The sequence below is a fragment of the Tupaia chinensis genome, unplaced genomic scaffold (genome assembly GCF_000334495.1).
Source record: "Tupaia chinensis unplaced genomic scaffold, TupChi_1.0 Scaffold139491_1, whole genome shotgun sequence".
Lineage (NCBI taxonomy): Eukaryota > Metazoa > Chordata > Mammalia > Scandentia > Tupaiidae > Tupaia > Tupaia belangeri.
The window spans coordinates 77,064-99,742 of record NW_006199376.1 but is presented as its reverse complement, the minus strand read 5'-3'; the positions used below and the strand labels follow the sequence as shown (position 1 = coordinate 99,742).

Sequence of the window (22,679 nt, the reverse complement as noted above, 5' to 3'; positions counted from 1 at the left end):
CGCTCTTCCATGCACACACAAACATTGTCATTTTTTGTGTGGTGATGAGAAAAATAATTGCAGGTGCACAGAAAAGGATGGGATTGATTACACTATAGATGAGGTAGTCAGAGAAGAACTGTGCCAACAAGAAAACATGTAAGGAGAGTTTTTAAAGAATTCACATTAATATTGGGGGAAATTACATGCTGAGAGAAGAGCATCTGTAAACCCCTTGAGAATTAAGTGATTTGGTGCCTTCTACATAATGAATGTGGTTTGGGCCTCAGAAATAAAAGGCAGAATAGATAGTGAGTCATAAAATTATGGTAGAAAAGATCTCAGTTTGAACAGTTTCACTATTTAGTGAAAATCATCGAAAGTAACAATCATTACCCACATAAGCATGGAATTTGTCCTGTAACATGAACTGGGTGTAGAGTATTTAAAATTATTATGAAAATTCCTCTTTATCAGATCATCAGATTCCTTTTACTGTTTCTTTCCCTTCTCTTTTTGCCCTTTATAATTTTGACTTTGGCCCATCTTTTATTTCTACAGGATCAGTATTTCTATTCCCAACTTTTTAAATCTGTCCCCTCTTAACCTTTTACAAAGATTGGAGACCAAGAGGAACCTCCAAAGTCAAGCCAGTCAGGAGCAGTAGAGCAGCTGGTATGGCTTTGGCAATCCTGGTGGATGTAAAGGAGGAGGTGACCTGCCCCATCTGCCTGGAGCTCCTAACAGAACCCCAGAGCCTAGAGTGTGGACACAGCTTCTGCCAGTCCTGCCTCATTGAAAACCAAACCAAATCCACTGTGGGTCAAGAAGGGGAGAACTGCTGCCCCATGTGCAGAGTCAGTTACCAGCCTGGGAGCCTGCGGACTAATCGCCATCTGGCCAACATAGCAGAGAGGCTCAGAAAGGCCAACGTGAGCCTGGAGGAGGAGCAGAGAGTACATCACTGTGCACGCCATGGAGAGAAACTCCTGCTCTTCTGTAAGGAGGATGGGAAGGCCATTTGTTTGCTTTGTGAGCGATCTCAGGAGCACCGTGGTCACCAGACATTCCTCATAGAGGAAGTTGCCCAAGAGTACCAAGTAAGAAACCAGGATGGAGGGAAGACAGGGCAGAAGATAGAACCTTCTGGGAAATCTCCACTTTGCATTGAACTTTAATTATCTTCTTGTCATAGTCCTGAGGTCTATGATTTCTCTATATCCTATGCTTACCTTCTAAGGCTTAAAGGACATTTTCTGCACTCCACTAAGTTACAAGAGAAGAAGCCAAAGAGTACAACTTCTCACATAGAAGTGCATTTTTTGTACTTTGAGTTAAATGGGTAGAGAGCTGGTGCCCTAGACAAGCTCTGATTATACTTTCAGCAGGTGATAACTGGGGAGTATTGAGATTTAAATTCTTCGTTGTTGTTGCAGGATTGGGTTCTTTTTCCAGAACAAAAATGATCAGTATACTCTGATGGTGAATTATGTTACTTGAAACTTACAGAAAATATTCACCATATCAGTTTTTTTTTCCTAAGTCACATGTTCTAACAGCTATTCACATGATTTCTGAGGCTCTATTCTCCTGTAATATGAAATTTATTTCTTCTATGTTTATATTTAATCCAGGTTGTAAGAAAGCCTATAGTTGATTTTTATGTGATTCCTTTATTCCAGGAGAAGATCCAGGCAGCTCTGAAGAAGTTAATGGAGAAGCATCAGGAAACTGAGGAGTGGAAAGCTGACATCCAGGAAGAGAGAACTTCCTGGAAGGCAGGAGGAGACCCTTTGAGGGAGTTAGCTGAAAAGCCGGACAGGGTTTTGAGAAAGCATTCTCTCCCTTTTTATCCTCTGGCAGTTGAAAAATCCAGAAGTCAATTAATTATTCCTTTTTTACTTTCCCTGATGGGTGTGGGGAATGGAGGATTAATAGGTCACAGATGAGCAATGGCATTTGGAAGTAAGTAAATAGATGAGGGCCCTTCTGGTGAAGATGGCCTGTGAATCCTGTGTTCTGTTCTGTGGTCCTTCCTGCGTCTATTACCCTATGTAAGGCTGCCATTTGCCAAGGACTGATAGTACTATCCTTATTGTTCAACCTTCAGCAGAGGGCTTCTGGTTGGAATGCATATAGTGCAGGCAGGAATGAGTGCTCTGTATAACTGAGTGAATGCTAAGTCACATCTAGGTGTCCTAGTTTGGTTTAGGGTGGGCCTTGGTAGTACCAATTTAAAGTCACTGTTTTAGAATATCATGGAAAGATAATGGGAAAAATCAACTTCCCTAAGAATTGCTCACCTACTCAATCTTTTTTCCATGAGAAATCTCCAAAGAAAATGGAATTTTTTTTTCTGATTCCTAGCTTCTGACTGACAGACTGAATGCCTCTTTCTTTTTTATCCTTAAAGAATCAATTACAAGTTGACAGACAAAATGTCCAGGCAGAATTTACAAGACTGAGAGACATACTGGATAGTCAGGAGCAGATGATGCTGCAGAAGTTGGAGAAAGAAGAGAGAGATGTTCTGCAAATCTTGGCAGAATCTGAAGATGAGGTGGCCCAGCAGAGTCAGTTAGTGAGTGATCTCATCTCAGATCTGGAGCATCGTCTGGAGAGTTCAGCAATGGAGATGCTGCAGGTAAGACTCCAGAAGAAGCCCTAGCAGCTGAGATTTAGGAAAACTGGAGGCCATTTTCTTCTCTACTGACTTGCTTTGCTGTTAGGCCTCAAAGTACCCTTTACCTGAATCAATTTCAGCAGTTATAAGAATAACTGGATGTTTGTTAAAACTTTATGGTGGAGAGAAGATCCATTGTATCCAGTGATATTTCAAGAGACCAGTTCTCAGTGATCTAATGTTGAGCATATGTTAGACAACTTTTCATCACTCTTCTTAGTCACTGGTAAAAAAAAAAAAATGCATTTCAGGTTAGAAGAGATGTTTTTACATTTTTCAGTCATTGAATGAGTTCAGGCTTTTTCTCTCTTCATTTGCTGAAAAAAATTTATGAAAATTTGAAAGTATTTCTTCAGTCATTCAATAGGATTCACTGGTAAAGTTATCTTAGTCTTTTTTAAATTCTTTTAAAATGGCATACTGTCTTGAATTTTTTTTTTGCTTCGATGGGATTAATTTAGACTTTTTACACTTTCTAAGTCAGTCTTTTTGGTTAATGTATCTCTGTAGCAATTTGTTCATGTTATCCAAGTTGTCAAATTTGTAAACAAAAAGCTGGTGAAAAGAATTTCCTATATACTTTTGGTTTTTTAACTTTTTGTTAGCTCTATTTACTTCTATTTTTAATTAAGATACATTTTTACTATAGAACAAGTGCACTTGCTGGACAGAGAGACAGAAAGTGAGAAATCACACCCTGGGGGGGATGGCAAAACTGTAATCTCCTCTCCTCCAGTCTCCTCTTAGAATTTCGAGCATGCATGCACACACACCATCATGAGTTTTAAGCCACAGAGTCTGGGACTTGAACCAAGATTGACTATGTGGGAGACCAGCAATGTAACCATTACACCATCTGCTGGTCCTTACCTCTTTATTTTAATTGAAAAAGATTATATATTTTTATCATGTACTACCTGTTTTTTTGAAATATGTGCTCACTGTGGAATGGCAAAGTCAAGTTAATTAACATCTGAATTATTTCACATATTTCTCTGTGTGTGTGTGTATGATGAGAACACTTAAAATCAATTTTTGAGATTACAGCATACTGTTATTAACCATAGTGACTGTGCTTTAAAGTATATTTCTTGGTAATAGTTCTCTTATTCTTTGACTAATCTCTGTCCAACTTAATTTGTCTCCAACTCCTGATAAATTCCCTTTCTAACTTTACTTCTATGAGATCATTTTTTTTTCACATTCTTTGTATCTAAGTGACATGCAATATTTATTTTTCTGTTCCTGGTTTATTTCACTTAACATAAATTCCTCTAGGTTCATCCATGTTTTCAAAATTAACAAAACATCCTTCTTTTCTAAGATTGAACCGTATTCCATTGATTATTTACATCTTTATCCAGTCTTTCATTGATAGAAACGTAGATTGATTCCAAATCTTGGCTATTTTGAATAATGCTGCAATGAACATGAGAGTCTAAATGTCCCCCAAACCTTCTGGCTTCATATCCTTTGAATATATACCTAGTTAGGACTGATGGTTCAAATGATAGTTCTATTTTTAAGGTACTTCCATACTGTATTCCATAATAGCTGTACTATTTTGCATTCCTACTAAGTGTGTGCAAGGCTTCCCTTTTCTTCATCTCTCCAATACTTGTTTGCTTTAATCTTTTTGGTAATAGTCATTCTTGCAGATGTGAGGTGATATCTCATTGGGGTTTTAATATACAATTCTCTAATGATTAGTAATTTCAAGTTTTTTTCATATGTCTTTATAATTCGTACATCTTATTTTAGAAATTGTTGATTCAAGTCCTTCATCCATTGTTTAATTGACATGATTGTTTTTCTGTTTTTATTATTTTTTATTTTAAATTTATTTATTTTACATTCATTCACTGAACACCATCACAACATACAAAATGTGATTTCCCATACAGAATACACTGTATATTGGCCTAATAATACATTTCTTGTTTCTTATATCTTTTATCCTTTTTTTTTTTTTGATTCCTTATTTTTCATCCATGCATCTCCCACCCTCCTCCCACACTGTCTCTGGTATCTACAGTTGCTTTCATTCCTTTTCCCCCCACAATTTTATTGATTCACAAAATATCTTAATTATTCTAAATATTTTCAATAGCAAGTTTACCTGATATATACATATCTGTGAACACAAGTCTGACTTTAGGTATGAAGCTCCATTATGGGTATTTTTAATTTTTTTTTAATTTCAGGAAAAACAGTTTTAGCTTTAATAAACCAAAATCAAAAAAAATTTAAGAGAAATTTGCTTAAGACTTAAAGTCAGGAAGCAGTTTAGGATTCTGTTCAAATAGAGGTAAATGAGCCTATTGACAGCTGAAAAAAAGACAAAAATCCTTAAATATGGAGAACAAAGCATAGAAGAAAATCAGTACTGTTTTACTCAAAAGTTGTAAAATGCTATTTACCAGCTCAATCTCATGTAATTAATCTCTCTTCTGTTGTGGTCCAATCTTTCTGTTTAAATTCTGGAAGATAACATTCAACTATGAACTTGTCCTTACCATTAGGTTGGCCATTTTATTGGTTGTTTTTGAACTTCTATTTCTGTGTGTGTGTGTATTTAATTTTCCTGGTATAGCACTCCCTTCAGAACTTAAGAGAACTGGTCTGGTGTTGATAAATGTTTTCAAGTTTTCTTTATCTGAGAATGTTCTTGTCTTTTCTTCCCACATGAAAGATAATCTTGCCGGGTACAGTATTCTTGGCTAAAATTGCTTCTCTCTTAACACTTGGAATATATTTTCCCATTCTTTCCTTGCTAGCATTGTTTCCAATGAGAGGTCCACTTTTTGCCTGATGGGATATCCTTTGTAAGTAACGATGTTTCTCTCTTGCCAATTTTAGTATTTTATCTTTGTCTATTGTTTTGGCCAATCTGGCTATAATGTGAATTGGAGAAGATCTTAAGTGATTCTGTTTGGGATCCTTTGTTATTTCTTGGGTTTGGATCTTTGAATGCTTCTTTAGGCCTTGCCAATTTTAGTATTTTATCTTTGTCTATTGTTTTGGCCAATCTGGCTATAATGTGAATTGGAGAAGATCTTAAGTGATTCTGTTTGGGATCCTTTGTTATTTCTTGGGTTTGGATCTTTGAATGCTTCTTTAGGCCTGGAAAGTTTTCTTCCAGGATTTAATGAAATAGATTATCAGTGCCTTTATTATTCTCTTCATCTTCTGGGATGCCAATTAGATGTTTGGACGTTTAATGGTATTTAGTATTTATTCTCATTTGGGGGGCTATTTAATCAGTCTTTGTGGATTTTTCTAAGGCAGAGATTCTATCTTCTACATCTGAGCTTCAATCTTCTGCATGACCTAATCTGATTTTAATACTTTTAAGGGAGGTTTTGATTTCTTGTATTACAACTTTCATTTCTAACCGTTCCATTTGATTCTTCTTTATGGTGTATATTTCCTTTTTCAGATAGTGCAAGACTTCTTCACCTCCTGAAACTCATAGGCTCTTTTCTCTATCTTCTGAAGTTCTTTGTCTCTATTCTCTTCCATCTCTGTTAGCTTTGTCACTGTGAATATCCTAAATTCTTTATCTGACGTTTTCATGAATTCTACTGTATTGTCTGTGGATGAAGAGTTGTTCTTTTCCCTTGGGAGAGAGGTATTTTCTTGGTTTCTCATATTTCTTGTGTCTCTGTGGTTATTTCTGGTCATCTGATGATGATATATTTCTTCCTAATTTCTCAAAGTTCAATCTGAGTGTTCAGAGGTGTGCAGGAGGAGGTGATCTGCAATCTCTCTACAGTTCCATTTTTCTCCCTTTGTGCAGCAGATTCAGTGAGAATTGAGGAATATTCTGACTCTAATATTATTCAGATGTTTAACTACTATTCACTTAGACCTGTCTAAACACTCAGTTTGTGGAGGCTGAGCAGCAAAGTAATAAAGGTATAAAGAAAAGACAAAGAAAAAAAACAATAAATTTTTTTTTCTTAAAAAGCAAAAAATGAAAAATGTATAGCATGCAAAAGGAATAATTCACAGCTCAAATGCACAAGTCTTCTCAGAAGGCCTGTAGTTTTGCCTTTCCCGTTTCTGGATTGGGGTCTGGAGGATGAAGTCTCAGCAGAAAATCTTCAGTAGTCTTAATCCCTGAAAAGAATAGTTCACAGCTCAGATGCAGAAGTCTTCTCTATTTTCATGCTTTTGAGTCATATTTATTCTTGATGTAATTTGGATAGTAACACTTGTTAGATATAGTTTGCAGATTTTTCTCCAATTCATAAACTGTATCTTTATATAATTGATTGTCTCCTTTGTTATTCAGAAGCTCTTCAACTTGACACAATCCTGTTTGTCTATTTTTGCTTTTGCTATCTGTGTTTTGGTATTCATATTCAAAATAATAATAATAATAATAATAATAATAATTGTTCAGATCACTGTCATGTAACTTTTCCCCTCTCTTTTTTTTCCTGGTAATTTTAAAGTTTATAAGTCTGACATTTAATTATTTAATCCATTTTAACTTGATTTTTTATATGGTCTGAAATAAGAATCTAATTTTATTTTTCTGCTTGTGGATATTCACTTACCCCAACACAATTTGCTGAAAAGACTATTCTTTTCTCACTGTGTATTTTCAACAACTTTGTTAACAATTTTTTTAAACTATTATTTATTTAACTTTATTTATTCATTCATTTAATTTTAATTTGACCAGAGAGAGGCACAGAGAGAGAAAGAGAGAGGGCAAGGGAGAAAGGAAGCCGCCAGGTACGGGACTTGAACTGCGCTCGGCCATGTGGGAGTGGCCAGCACCTTAACCACCACGCCACCTGCTGGGCCCCAACAATTTTTTTTTTGAGAGGTTTTCGCTATAGGGCGCGTGCACTCACCAGACAGACAGAGTGAGACAGAGAGATAGAAAGCAAGAAATCACCCCCCAGGGGAGATGGCCACGCCACAATCACTTCTCTTCCATTCTCCTCTCAGGATCTTGGGCACACACGCACACGCGCCCGGCCTGAGTTTTTTTTTTTTTAAGCCACCGGGTCAGAAAAGGTATATTAAACAAGTTTATTGCAGAATTTTTTTGAATAAATGTTTTAAATGAAAACCATAATACTATAAACTGACAATGACCTTGTGGCATACAGACAATAAGGCTGGAGAAGCAGGTTTGTTCTTCATAATTTTACAAATGATAAATTCTTATGACATTTAGTTCCAAAGTGTTTATATGAATTGGCTTGAACTGATTAACAATTTAAAGTGAAATATAAACACAAAAGCAACTTACACATAGGCAATAATTAACATGAGTATATTCAAGGTCAGTGGCTGTATTAAAAAAAAAAGTGAGGCTGAAACATCTTTAGAGAACAACGCTATATCTATGTCCATTTGAAGGCGAAGGACTGAAAATCCATTCTTTTTTTTTTAAAGAATTATTTTATTTAACTTCATTTATTATTATCATTATTATTTTCCAGTTTGATCAGAGAGAGACAGAGAGAGAGGAAGTGAGAAAGCAAGCCACCAGGTCTGAGACTTGAACTGTGGTTGGCCACATGGGAGTCCAGCGCCTTTACCACCATGCCACTTGCTGGCCCCTGAAAATCCATTCTTGATGAATACCATTAAGCAAAGGATGTATAATATCCATCACACATCTGTTTCAAAAACAGGATGTTTATAAGATTATACTTTTTTTAACAAATAAACCTTATAGTACTAGTAAGTATAGCTACATCATCAGGATGAGCTCCAAAATAAGCCACTAACTTTCACAAGGCATCTCTGAGCCATGTTTTAAAGCATCCATTTTAATCTTGGGATCTTAAGAACATCTTTTTTGGTTTAATTGGTTTTATGCTCCCTTTCATCTTCTTCACAATTGGCCCAATCTCTCTTCTTGGCAAACTTTTTTCCAATTGTCCCCACCAAGACCTCATATCTTCTAGGCGTTTCTTTGTCTGACACATCAAGCTCCAGTTTCATCTTCAACTTCTTCTTCTTTGTTCTTGGCATTCATCTGCAGCATTAATTTCTTGACCTCAGGATTAAATCCTCTGAATGACATGTCTTCACATAATAAGAAACTCTGCTCTTCTATTATAAAATTCTCTTTCTCTTTAAGCTCTGGCAAATCCAAATACCAGTGTTCTTCACTAATGATTTTCTTTTCTTCTTTCTATTTGTTTCTTGGTTTCTGAGTTCAATCCCCTTGGCATGAAGTTCATGCATAGCAGGATCTTGGACAACCTGGTCTTCCACTCAGCTACCATGCTGTTTCTAGCCCAGCACCGTGCTCTGGCCATAAGCCACTGCTCTCATCTCTAAAGCAGAAAACTTCTACCTTCAGGGTAGAAATCATTACCTTCAGGTCAATGATTCTTTCTTCCACTATTTTTATCTGCTAATGAGCTCTTCTAATAAATATTTTCTTTTGTTATTTTACTTAAGATTTTATAAATGTATCATTTTAATCAAGTATACCTCACCTTATAAATATTTATTTTTTAAAGTTTAGGTTTTTAAAAATTTATGAGGGAGATGAAGAGATTGGTATTTTCTACTGTATCTTGCCATATCATGATTGATCATCCCACCGCAGCTTCCTAGTAGCTAGGATTATAGGCATGTGCTTCTGTTACTGGTGTATTCGGTTTCTGGAAAGCAAACCTAGGCCTACCATGTGACTCTAGCTTCATGTCGGGATATGGATGCCATTAGTTAAATTAATGTAGAAAATCAGAAGAAGCTAAAAAACTACAGGCACTTGGTAAGTGTAAATGTCTGTACCCTCTTGAGGACTATTAGTTAGTCATCTTTGATTCTCCAAAGCCTGGTATAACACCTAGTAAATAATTGTCTGTCAGTTTCATATCTGTCAAATAAATAAAAGGACCATTAATTATTTAAATCATCTTGCATGCAACCTTATTTTGGGGGGAAGAAATGTGCCTTTTTTTCTTTTCCTTATAAATAAGTCCCATCTCTACATCTTGGAAGCCCCTTGCTGTATTTCCACAGGGTCAAAGTTGTTTCTATCTTTTAGAGCAGCTAACAGCCTGGCATGAATCTTCTGAATCTTTGGGTTCTTGCTTTGTTTCGTTTTGTTTTGTTTTTTGCCTTCGACACTGGGACCATCTCCATTGTCAGCATATCAGGGGTGATAGAAGTGTGATGAATTTTTGTAAATGAGAAGACTAATATTTCATGTTTTCTTCCTGCTCCCTAGGAAGTGAATGGTGCCTTGAAAAGGTATGTGTGAGAGACTAAAAATGATCCTTTTCACGTGTAAGGGGTTATCTGTAGCCATTAAAAATTTAATAACTTCAATATTAGTATTATATTTAAGATTAGTATTATATTCAATATTAGTGTTTAGGAGAAAAAAATATTTCTGAGAAGTAGTGTTATCTGCAATGTCCGAGCACATGGTAGGGTTGAGTATTCCATAGTTATAGAGAATAGACCTTATTGTATGGTAGGAGGTTTGGATGGGGAGTAGGAGTCACACACTTGGGTCAGGACTGGTAATAGTGATAAAGTGTAGCAATTTCAAACCCCCATATCTGCCACTTTATTCATCTTGTGTGCCTGCATCTAGCTCTGGGTCTGTATTTAATAGACGCTTGACAGGGGCCAGCAGGTGGCATGGTGGTTAAGGCACTGAACTCCCACATGGCTGAGTGCAGTTTGAATCTCAGACCTGGCAGCTTGTTTTCTCACTTTCCCTTTCTCTTTCTCTCTGTATCTCTCTTTAAAATTAAATAATAAAAATAATAACAAATAAAATTAAATTAATCTTTTTTAAAAATAGGTGCTTGAATTATTGTAGGAAAAACATACCTTCTCTGCTAAGTACACAGAATTTTTCATTGGAACAATTCTATGTAGTTACATGTTTCTCCTGGCAACAGTAGAGGTTACATCTTTCATTGTGGTTCTATTTAGATTTCCAAAAACATATTCAAATCTCAAAATAATATGCTACACTGACACAAATAGTTGGGAACCAGCAGTTAGCGTAATAGCTATGTCACTGTACTCCCACGGAGTCAACCGCGGTTCGTGTCCCGGTGACTTAAAACTCACACCGGGCACATGTGTATGAGTGCCCAAGATCCTGAGAGGAGAATGGAGGAGAAGGGATTGCGCGTGACCATCCCCCCTGGGGGGTGATTTCTCACTTTCTGTCTTTCTATCTCTCTCTGTCTGTCTGGCAAGCACATGCACCCTATAGTGAAAACCTCTCCCCCAAAAAATAAAATAAAATAGTTTATCTATCTCAGCCATGCACTTCAGAAGAGTATGGAAAGGTGGCATTCTGTATCTAAAACTGCATACCCAAGTTTTTACAATCACATGACATTCAGACTAGTATTTGTTTGATGTTCATAATATCTCCAATATTTGTAATTTTTCCTAAAGAACCTAAAGCTCAGATGTTATCTGAAGGCATCCTTTGGAACAGGATTTTACAATTCTGGTCCTTTCTTAACATAATTTGCATACTGGGCCAGCAGACAGCACAGCAGTTACATTCCTAGACTCCCACATGGCTCACTGTGGTTCAAGTCCCAGACCCGCTAACTTCAAAATCACACCAGTCATGTGTGTGTGCATGCCCAAGATCCCAGGAGGAGAGTAGAGGAGAAGAGACTGCAGCATGGCCACACACATCCCTGGAGGGGAGTGATTCCTCACTTTCCTTCTCATAGTCTCTGTCTCTCTCTCTTTCTCTCCCTCTCCCCAAAGAGTGCATGTGTCCTAAAGCAAAAATCTCTTCAAAAAGAAAAAAAGGATTTCCACACTGATAGGTCTCAAGCACCGAGGAGTCAGGCTCTGCAATGTCACTTTTGACTAACTCCCTTGAAATACACATCCATGGCAATGATATTTCTACATGCTAAATGCTTGTATTAAAAGTTCTATAAGATTGTTTTTGAGTCTATTATTTTTTCTTTTCCTATATGTTCTAAGAGGTAGAGAGGTAGATGTAAATTTTTTATTTTAGAATGAAGAAACTACTTCTTAGGCATTAGGACCTCCCAAGGTCACACAGGGAGTAAATAGGAAGGTGCATTGAACAGATTTCATCTGACTTCAATGTCAGGAGTCATCCACCTTCTTTTTCAGGATTTGCAGGGACGCAGGTTCAAGTGCATCCAAAGGGTGTAAAAACAGGAAGTCAGTAGTATTCGAGGTGCACAAATTCAGAGGTCTGAGGGCCACCATTTTTTATTCCTAGGAGTGAAGTATTGACCATAAAGAAGCCAAAAATGGTTTGCAAAGAACAAAGGAGAATGTTTCAAGTTTGTAATCTGAGACAGATGGTTAAAATGTTTAAAGGTGAGGAAGGGTTTTGATCAAGTATGTGGTGGTAGAATTTGAGAGGTGGGAGGGTCTTAAAGAGGGAAGAGGATGCTGTCTCCAGGGACAGATAAAGGCGATAGGGAGGATGGGGATTGCATGTTGATTGTGTGGTCATGTATAATGGAAGTGGACAGGTGCCTGGTTCATCCTCTCATGTAGCAGCCCACTGCCTTACCATATGCCCTCTTCTTTCCTAATCTGGAGAAGAAATAGATTTCTGTGCTGACTCCCTTACTTGTATTTAAGGTCATTTTTATTATTACAGGACTGACAGATGTCCAATGCCACTGGGGTAAGGAAAAATCATGATATCATAACCCACTCTGTTGTCATCATCTTTTATGATTTTGTGTTCTCTACTAGGTCTCATATTTTAAGATTCATATTTCTCTTCCCAAGACATTTATACTTATCTTTTCTTATGACCCCTGAACAAATTTCTTCCCATTTCTCTGTAAAGTTCTTGTCAACATTCTTCTAATAATACCACAAATAAAGCTACATTGTATCACTCACCCAATCCTGTCATTTTCCCACAGTTAACGTGACACTGACTTCAAGCAACAATCCGCATATTTTTATTTCTGGAGATCGAAAACAAGTGAGATATCGGTCAAGTACTTGGACATCAAATTTTTCATATTCCAATGATAACTGTCCTTACAGTGGGATTCTGGGCTCCCCTGGTATCACAACAGGAAAACATTACTGGGAGGTAAATGTGTCCAACAAACGTGCCTGGGTCCTGGGAGTATGTTTGGGAACTTGTCCCACTTCCAGTGTAACGTCTGGTATGCAGCAAGTTAAAAATTATCAGCCCAAATATGGCTACTGGGTTATAGGGTTACAGAATCGATCTGAATATAAGGCTTTTGAGGAGTCTGCCTCTTCTGATCCCTTGATCTTTACCCTCTCCTTGACAGTTTCTCTTTGTCGTGTTGGGGTTTTCATAGACTATGAGGCCGGCACTGTCTCATTTTTCAATGTCACAAACCGCAGGTTTCTCATCTATAAATTCTCTACATGTCGCTTTTCTCAGGAAGTTTTCCCATATTTCAATCCTATGAAATGTGAAGTTCCCATGATTCTGTGCTCTCCAGGTTCCTGAAGCTTCTTACACCCTCACCCACCTATGTGCAGTGTGCTTGCTGTGGTTGCAGCTCCTGCACCTGAGCTCATCTGCACCATGTTAAGCATGTTTTCTGTGCTGTCTCCCTTCTTTCCACTTGAATGTGTTTCACTCATAAATTAGATCTGAAAATTGCTTTGCTCTATATTCTTCCCAATATTTTATATGCATTAGAACAGAACTTTATTTATTTTGGCCACACCAAAATCCCTTCTTCTCCAGTTCCCTCTTGGTGTTCTGGGCATGCACACACACATGTGTCTGACATGACTTTCAAGCCGTTGGGTTCAGGACTTGAACCCAGAATCAATGATGTGGGATCCAGTGCTTTAGCCACAATGTCACTTGCTGGCCCAGCAGTATACTTTAAAATAACATTTAAATGACTCTGTTTTTTTTTCTTTTAAATAATTTTGGATTAAAACATTTATCTAATACTTTAAATCACTGTGAGAAAATGAATTCATTAAATATAAAGTATATATCTAAGTTTCTCAACTTAAAAAGTCTTATATGCCTTTTGTATGCAAATGCATGCCTCAAATCCTGAAGAGATAGAAAAATAAAAAACAGAAAGGATTTCAGCATACAACATGGCCATACTTCTTTGGAAGTTGTTATTTCCCCTGGCCCCCACCTTGAAAGCACACTCACCCTCTACTAAATAAAACACACACACAAAAAAAGAAATATTATACATACACACACACACACACACATATATATATATACACATACAAACTAAATGACTGGTTTACTAATCACTAAAAAAAACAAAAACAAAAACTCCTGTGACAAATTGAACCTTGGGAATTAAGATTTGCTTTGCATAGTTCTTATTTGTTAGGTCTCTGTCTTCAATAGCATGACTATTCCAAATCTGCTCTTGAGATATATTAAAAAATAATAATAACAAGAATGAAACTTAACCTAAAGTAGCACTGTGAAAATTAAATGGCATAATGATTATAGTAACTTCTATGATTTCTGGCAATAATCCAATGTACTTTGTACTGATTTTTGGTCCTTTCTCTGTGACTAAGTTAAATGATCTTCAAGAATACATATTAGTTTACTTTCAAGACTATTTTCCTTATTATGCTTTAAAAACTAGACTAACTTATCTAAACAATTATAATGTTGTTATCTTTTTAATTTAAAATAAAGTTTTACAAATAGAAAAAAGTTTTTATCAACTTTATATTTGCCTAGTCTTAATTTTTCCATATTTTTCTGTAATTCTACTTTATTAAACATCTTTTTTCTCTTTTTCAAAATAAAATTTCAAATCTGTTATGCACAGTAATACAATAGGGTCAGAAGTTCAATTGTGGGACTTCTCAATAATGGAAGCCAAGTATTTTGTTTGCTCTGGTGAGCCTCACATTTTTTTTTTTTGAAAGAGATTTTTTTGCTATCGGTCATGTGCACTTGCTGGAGAGACAGAGAAAGAAGAGACAGAGACACAGTGAGAAATCACCCCGAATTTGTGATGGCACAATCCCCTCTCCTCCAATCTCTAAGGATTTTGGGCACGCACCCATATGCACCTGGTCAGTGAGTTTTAAGCTGCCAAGTCCAGGATAAGAACCACAACTGGGCGCTCTCTGAGTGACAACAAGCCTGGGCCACAATTCTTGTTTAGAAATATTTTTTGGTTTTTATCTGACCCTTGGCATAAACTTAATGCTTAACTGCGGATCACCAGGATACATACCATGGATCCTCACCTCCTATTATGAACTGCAATTTATCACCTGACCCATCAATCCATAAAGTTAGGCATGCACAGAAACACTCAAACCACGGTCTACTACATGGGAGTCTGGTGACATAGCCATTATGTCATCTGCTGGTCCCTCCTTCCACTTCATTGTGCCATTTTCAATTTCTTTTTTAAGATTTTCATAGTTTTTCTTATAGTGGTCTTTGACTTCCTTGGTTAGTTTTATTCCTAAGTGTCTTATACTTTTTGTGGCTATGGTAAATGGAATTATTTTCTTACGTTCTGCCTCCGTCTGCTTGTTGTTTGTATAGAGAAATGCTATAGATTTTTCAAGTTAATTTTGTATCCTGCCACTCTACTGTATGCATTTATTACTTTGAGAGTTTTTTTTCATGGAGATCTTAAATGGAAGGAGAATAGAAAAAAATATGCAGAGCAAGATAGCTGTGACACCATTAAGGCTTCAAACCCAGGAGGAACAGGATCCTAGGAATTTACATGAAGAACTTTGCAGAAATGCTACATTTTTTTAGAGTTTTTGTTTTGTTTTTATTTTGTTTTGTTTTTGCTTTTGCTTGAGAAATCACACCCTGGGGGATGATCATGCTGCAATTTCTTCTCCTCTCGAGATCTTGGGCATGCGCATACACATAACCTGGTATGTTTCAAGCTCCTCTCGAGATCTTGGGCATGCACATACACATAACCTGGTATGTTTCAAGCCATTGGGTCCAGGATTCAAACCACATGCGGGAGTCTACCAGTTGTGTTCTCCCAAGTAGCATTTTCCTCCCTGAGCAAGGCCAGGCATAAGTTTTCTTTTTGTTAGTCACTGCAGAACAGGTCCAGAAGATGGCCCATGGACCATTCCATGCCATCTCTTCTAGGATAGTCTTCACTAGGACGTTTTTGCTGGGACTTCTCAGGAGGACCACACTAGAACTATAATCACTCATAGAAATGAAGACTCACTCAGCATTCTCTGGCTTAAAAAATGAACATGTGGGGCCAGCAGATGACATGGTGGTTAAAGATCTGGACCCCCACATGGTTGACCACAGGCTGAGTCCCAAACCTAGAGGCTTGAAAATCATGCCAAGCGTGTGTACATACATGCCCAAAATCCCAAGAGGAAAATGAAGAACCTCCTATTATGAACTGCAATTTATCACCTGACCCATCAATCCATAAAGTTAGGCATGCACAGAAACACTCAAACCACGGTCTACTACATGGGAGTCTGGTGACATAGCCATTATGTCATCTGCTGGTCCCTCCTTCCACTTCATTGTGCCATTTTCAATTTCTTTTTTAAGATTTTCATAGTTTTTCTTATAGTGGTCTTTGACTTCCTTGGTTAGTTTTATTCCTAAGTGTCTTATACTTTTTGTGGCTATGGTAAATGGAATTATTTTCTTACGTTCTGCCTCCGTCTGCTTGTTGTTTGTATAGAGAAATGCTATAGATTTTTCAAGTTAATTTTGTATCCTGCCACTCTACTGTATGCATTTATTACTTTGAGAGTTTTTTTTCATGGAGATCTTAAATGGAAGGAGAATAGAAAAAAATATGCAGAGCAAGATAGCTGTGACACCATTAAGGCTTCAAACCCAGGAGGAACAGGATCCTAGGAATTTACATGAAGAACTTTGCAGAAATGCTACATTTTTTTAGAGTTTTTGTTTTGTTTTTATTTTGTTTTGTTTTTGCTTTTGCTTAGAGCATGTGCACTCACCAGAGAGAAAGAGAGACAGAGACAGTGAGAGGGAAAGTGAGAAATCACACCCTGGGGGATGATCATGCTGCAATTTCTTCTCCTCTCGAGATCTTGGGCATGCACATACACATAACCTGGTATGTTTCAAGCCATTGGGTCCAGGATTCAAACCACATGCGGGAGTCTACCAGTTGTGTTCTCCCAAGTAGCATTTTCCTCCCTGAGCAAGGCCAGGCATAAGTTTTCTTTTTGTTAGTCACTGCAGAACAGGTCCAGAAGATGGCCCATGGACCATTCCATGCCATCTCTTCTAGGATAGTCTTCACTAGGACGTTTTTGCTGGGACTTCTCAGGAGGACCACACTAGAACTATAATCACTCATAGAAATGAAGACTCACTCAGCATTCTCTGGCTTAAAAAATGAACATGTGGGGCCAGCAGATGACATGGTGGTTAAAGATCTGGACCCCCACATGGTTGACCACAGGCTGAGTCCCAAACCTAGAGGCTTGAAAATCATGCCAAGCGTGTGTACATACATGCCCAAAATCCCAAGAGGAAAATGAAGAAGAGACTGTGGCATGGCCATCCTTCCAGGGTGGCGATTTCACACTTTTCCTCTTTCTATCTATCTCCAATCAGTGCATGCTCCCTACGGCAAAAAACAATTAAAAAATAATGAATGAGGGGATGGCAATGGGGAGGTGCAGTGGCAGTTCTCATCACTTAATACCATCATTAGTAATTCTATCCTCACAAAACTCCACCCCACAACTTTGGGTGTCTTGGATTTAGGTAGGAAACTTCTGTTTTGTCTCTGATTGTCTGAGCTCAATTAGAAAGTAGTGTATTGAAGGAGTGACAGTTATCATTAGATAGGTAGATATTCAGCTGAATAACTAAATTATAGTAGAGATAAACAGATCTGCATATATATAGGTATAAATATAATTTAATGTAATTGACATCATGATGTCACATATTCTATTTATTATTTTTGATGTGAGCACAAATATGGTCATGTTAATAAATTCAAATATTTCTCTAGTATTATTAACAATTAATGTAAACCCCTTTTATAAACTTTAATTAATAATTTTTCTGTTTTAAAGCTTATTCATTTTATTTATGATACAGAGCATATATATGCACGTAAGAGAGACAGTGACAGAGATAGACACAAAGAAAGAAGCACTCTTGATAAGATCTCATCATGCTGCAATACCCTTTACTCAGCTGTATAGTTCCTCAAGATACTGGGCACATGAACTGCTTGCCTAGAGCCTTCTGAGGCCAACCTAGGGATCCAAATTCACAAGTGGCTTTATGGCTTCCAGCATCAAAGTTCATTTACCTACTGTACCACTAGACTGGGCCATTAGCCAATAATTTTTTATAACATCTCTGTTTTCTTCCTAAAGTTTACACAGATTAGAGTTTAATCTGTCTCTGCCACCATGTTCTAACCACTTTGACTTTTACTTTGCCCCTTTGCGAAGTGGGAAAGATGCTAAAAATATGAGAGCCCATAGGCAGAAGTAGTTTATTTGATCCTTCTGCAAGCAGGATGTATTAAGATTATAGAGGAAACACACAGCCCTAAGGAGAGTTTATTTTTATGCATAACTCAGAATATAAATTGGAAGGTAGAGCACATCAACATGTTCAGCTCTGGTGATAAGTTGTGTAGAATGAGAAGAGTGTGGTGCATTTAAGTTTCCTACCAGCCTAGGTTTTTAGTATCTTTTCAGGAGATGAAATCCCTACTGATTACTCTTAGCTGCAAATCTAATACCTCATGGGAGGTATCAATGCCGGATTTAGGGTCAGCTCAGAAATTCCAAGGTGAGAAAGAGTAAAAGGATAAACATGAAACACATGGAAGTCCTGAGAAGGAAAGAAGTACAGAACTGAGAAGATGTCTTTGGATAAAAGAAGAGTCCATCCACTTTGTCCATCATGATTGATACCCGGACCACACCCTGTGTATTCTGCACAAACACATGCATACCTGGAGCCCTCCAACCCCTATATATATCAACAAGGCATATAAATTTAAGCATAAAATGGATCACAAATGCAACCTATTTCTTCTTCTGAATTAACCCCCTGTATTCTTCAGGGTTGCTTCAGAGCAATAGGATCAATAAGCTGTGATTTACATTAAAAGATAGAAGAAATTGCCTCATGTTATTATCAAGGCTGTAGGTCCAAATTCTGCAAGATAGGCTGATAAACAATGGACTGGAGAAAGAAGCAAAGATATAATTCAAGTTTGAAGTTCATCTGCTGGTAGAATTCCTTATTGTGTAAGGCAGGTCATTCTTGTTCCATTCATGTCTTAAACTGATCAGATGAGGGCCACTCAAGCTATATAGGACATTTTTTTCTTGGCCAGGATCAATTAACTCAGCCAACAGAGGAGCTCCCTTATTTGCTTAATGGTTCAGAGGTATGAGAAAGCCCAAAATGGTTGTTTTGTAGTCATGTCTTCTAACTCAGTGGAATTATTAAGTTTATTGGTAGAAGCATTCTTCCCTTTGGAACTAAGATCTCTAAACCAGCAAAGCATAAGGTTATATATAAGGACTGGAGCTATTTTTTTTTCTAGTTGAATAGTAAGAGTAATAGTAGTACTATTCTTTTACCACTCCTTGATGTGTGTATTTATAAATTCTGCTTATGGAGAAATTGTGCTGGAGAAACTATGTTGGATGCTGATTCAGAGCATAGGCAACTTCTTGGAGAACCTTGCCCTAGTTCTGCAAAGTAGTGCCACCTTGGTAGTTTTGTGATTTTGCTGCTAGAGATCAAAATACTGCCTCATCCATGATGAAAGTTGTGCCACGTAATCAATCTGCTAACCATGTTGGGAAATGGTCCTATATCAAGGATTCAGGGATGAACTCTGCTGCTGGCTAACTGGCTGCTTGGGCACTCAGCAGTCGCTATAGACAAGTAGACCCTGGTGAGTACAAGTTCATATGGCTAAACCCAACTATAACCTCCAACCTTGCAACCTTAGCTATGGTTTATGAGCGAGAAATGACCGCGGTGGTTAAAGAAAGAGGCTGACTGGTATCCACAAAACAATTCCTTCTATCCACATAATTACTGAAATCCTCCTCTGTTGAGGTAACTCTTTGTCTATAGTTCACGTGAGATACTAATATTTTAACTTATTCACAGTGTACACAAATCGCTTTCTAAAACTGCCTGTCACCAATTTTCCAGCATATTCCTTCCAATTTCTTGATCATCTGACCAAACCATTGGCCATCGTCCAAAAGTCACTATGTAATCACACACTTGGCCTTTCTGCTTTCTAAGCTATTTGAACAACCAGGGATGCTACTTAGTTTCACACAATTTGTTTACCTTCACTATGGTGCTTCAAGACTACTGGAAAAGTGGCTTTAATGCTATAGCTGTCCACTTTCAGGTGATGCCTTCAGGTAACACAGAATTATCTGTAAACCAGGCCTGAGTTTTCTTTCTTTTTTTTTTATAATTTATTTATTTACATTCATTCACTGTACATCATTATAGCATGCAAAATGAGATTTTTCCATCTGGAATACACTGTATATTGCCCCAATCAAGCACATCAATGTACGTGTTCTTTTTTTTTTTTTGGAGAGGTTTTCGCTATAGGGCGTGTGTGCTCACCAGACAGAGAGAGACATAGAGACAGAAAGCGAGAAATGGTCACACCGCAATCCCTTCTCCTCCATTCTCCGCTTGGGATCTTGGGCACGTACGCACATGCGCGCGGTGTGAGTTTTAAGCCACCAGGTTCGGGACGCGAACCGCGGTCGACTACGCGGGAGTCCAGCGACATAGCCATTACGCTAACTGCTGGTTTCCAAAGCATGTGTTCTTGTCAACAAATAATTTTCCATTTCTTGTTTCCTGTATATTTTGCCTTTTTTCCCATCCTTAATTCCCTCTCGCCTTCTGCTATCTCCCACCCTCCTCCCACACTGTCCCTAGTATCTATTGTTGCTTTCTATGCCTTTTCCTCCACACATTTTATTGTTTCACTAAATATCTTAATTAATCTAAATATTTCCAATAGCAAGCACAGCTGGTATATACATATCCATGAAAACAAGTCTGACTTTAGGCATAAACCTCAGTGAGTAGAATGAACATTCTATAAAGTAGCACCTAGCTGGGGCTATATAGCTTACTGCAGTCATCAAATAGGTATTTTTAATGCTCTTTTTTAATTTAAATAAAAACAGTTTTAGTTTTTTTTTTCTGAAACTTTTTTTTAGCTTAATTTACATTCATTCCCTAAGCATTGGCACAACATACAAAATGTGATTTCCCATACAGAATATACTGCATAGTGGCTTAATCATGCATGTTATTGTCAAAAATTTTGCATTTCTAGTTTTATAGATAGATAGATAGATAGATAGATAGATATAGATAGATAGATAGATTACTCCTATTAGGCCTGAGTTTTCTTTTCCTCTTTCTACTGATCATAGAGAACTTTCCCTGAGCCCATAGGTGTATGCTGGGTAAAAGAAGGTAGTATGGCTGAAGTGGAGCCCATGAACATCTGAGTCATTTTGTCATGTAACTTCTTTATGGAGTCGGTACCTGCTTGGACCCAACATATATATATATGTATATATTGCTTCCAGTTGCTAATGGGGTGTGATATTTTTTTTTGATAGGCTTTTTGCTATAGGGTGTGTGTGCTCACCTGAAAGACAGAGAGAGACAGAGAAAGAAGTGAAAGGACATCCCACGTTCCTGGATTGGGAGAATTAATATAATCAAAATGACAATCCTACCCAAATTAATCTATATGCTTAATGGAATCCCTATAAAATTACAAGAGACATTATTCACAGATCTAGAAAAGACCATCATAGAATTCATCTAGAACCATAAAAGATCCCATATTGCCAAAGCAATCTTACATAAAAAAAGTGGAGTGGGTGGCATCTCACTTCCTGACCCCAAAATATACTACAGAGTTGTGATAGTCAAAACAGCATGGTATTTACACAGAAACAGACATAAGGACCAATAGAACAGAGTAGAGACCCCAGAAATAACCCCCCCAAAAATACAGCCAACTGATCTTTGACAAAGCATGCTAGTCAATCCAGACGGAAAAGGAAAGCATCTTTAGAAAACGGTGTTGGAAAAATTGAGTATCCACCTTCAGAAAGATAAATATTAACCCCTGTCACTATTAACAAAAATTAACTCAAAGTGGATCAAAGATCTAAACCTAAGACCTCAAACCATAAAATTACTGATGGAAAACTCTGGGGAAACTCTGGGAGACATTGGGGTAGGAAAAGACTTCTTAAATAAGACTCCCAAAGCACAGGAAATAATCCTCAAAATAGACAAGTGGGACTACATCAGATTAAGAAGCTTCTGTACAGCAAAGGACACAGTAATTAGTGTGAGTTAACAAACCTTGGAATGGGAGAAAATTTTTGTAAACTGCGCCTCAGATAAGGGACTGATAACCAGAATACACAGGGAACATAAGCAGCTTTCCCAGATGAAAATTATTAACCCAATTAAAAAATGGGAAAATAAGCTGAACAAATAACTTTCTAAGGAAGACATACAAGCAGCCAAAAAGAATATGAAGGACTGAGATCCTTCATAATAAGGGAGATGCAGATCAAAATTACAATGAGATACCACCTAACTCCAGTCAGAATGGCAAAGATTAAAACAAAAAGCAAACAAAAAAAAAATGATAAGTGCTGGCAGGGATGTGGTGAAAGGGGAACTCTTCTACATTGTTGATTAAAATGTAAATTGGTCGAGCCACTGTGGAGAACAACATGAAGGTTCCTCAAAGACCTTCAAATAGAACTACCATATGATCCAGCAATTCCACTCCTGGGTATCTACCCAAACGACAGGAGAATGTTCAGTTTAAAAAGCACTTGCCCATCTATATTTATTGCAGCATTATTCATGAATGTTAAGACATGGAACCAACCCAAATGTCCACAAACAGATGAATAGATTAAAAAAGTGTGGCATTGGGAACCAGCAGTTAGCATAATGGCTATGTCGCTGGACTCCCACGTGGTC

General features: G+C 37.4%; 2 protein-coding genes and 1 pseudogene across 2 annotated transcripts in view; 2 read left to right on the top strand and 1 right to left on the bottom strand.

Annotated features, from left to right (window-relative positions):
* LOC102489998 (tripartite motif-containing protein 5) overlaps positions 1-2,647 on the top strand; it is a 5,285-nt gene extending 2,638 nt beyond the window's left edge. Inside the window, exons 2-4 of the mRNA XM_027765715.1 lie at positions 598-1,079; positions 1,662-1,757; positions 2,393-2,647. Coding sequence (XP_027621516.1) covers positions 657-1,079; positions 1,662-1,757; positions 2,393-2,647 — 774 coding nt within the window. The 5' untranslated portion in view covers positions 598-656. The remainder of the gene's footprint in view (positions 1-597; positions 1,080-1,661; positions 1,758-2,392) is intronic.
* Positions 2,648-7,651: 5,004 nt separating this feature from the next.
* LOC114004661 (M-phase phosphoprotein 6 pseudogene) lies at positions 7,652-9,872 on the bottom strand (annotated as a pseudogene).
* Positions 9,873-12,001: 2,129 nt separating this feature from the next.
* LOC102488769 (tripartite motif-containing protein 5-like) overlaps positions 12,002-22,679 on the top strand; it is a 33,657-nt gene continuing 22,979 nt past the window's right edge. The window contains exons 1-2 of the mRNA XM_027765716.1: positions 12,002-12,311; positions 12,559-12,734. Coding sequence (XP_027621517.1) covers positions 12,667-12,734 — 68 coding nt within the window. The 5' untranslated portion in view covers positions 12,002-12,311; positions 12,559-12,666. The remainder of the gene's footprint in view (positions 12,312-12,558; positions 12,735-22,679) is intronic.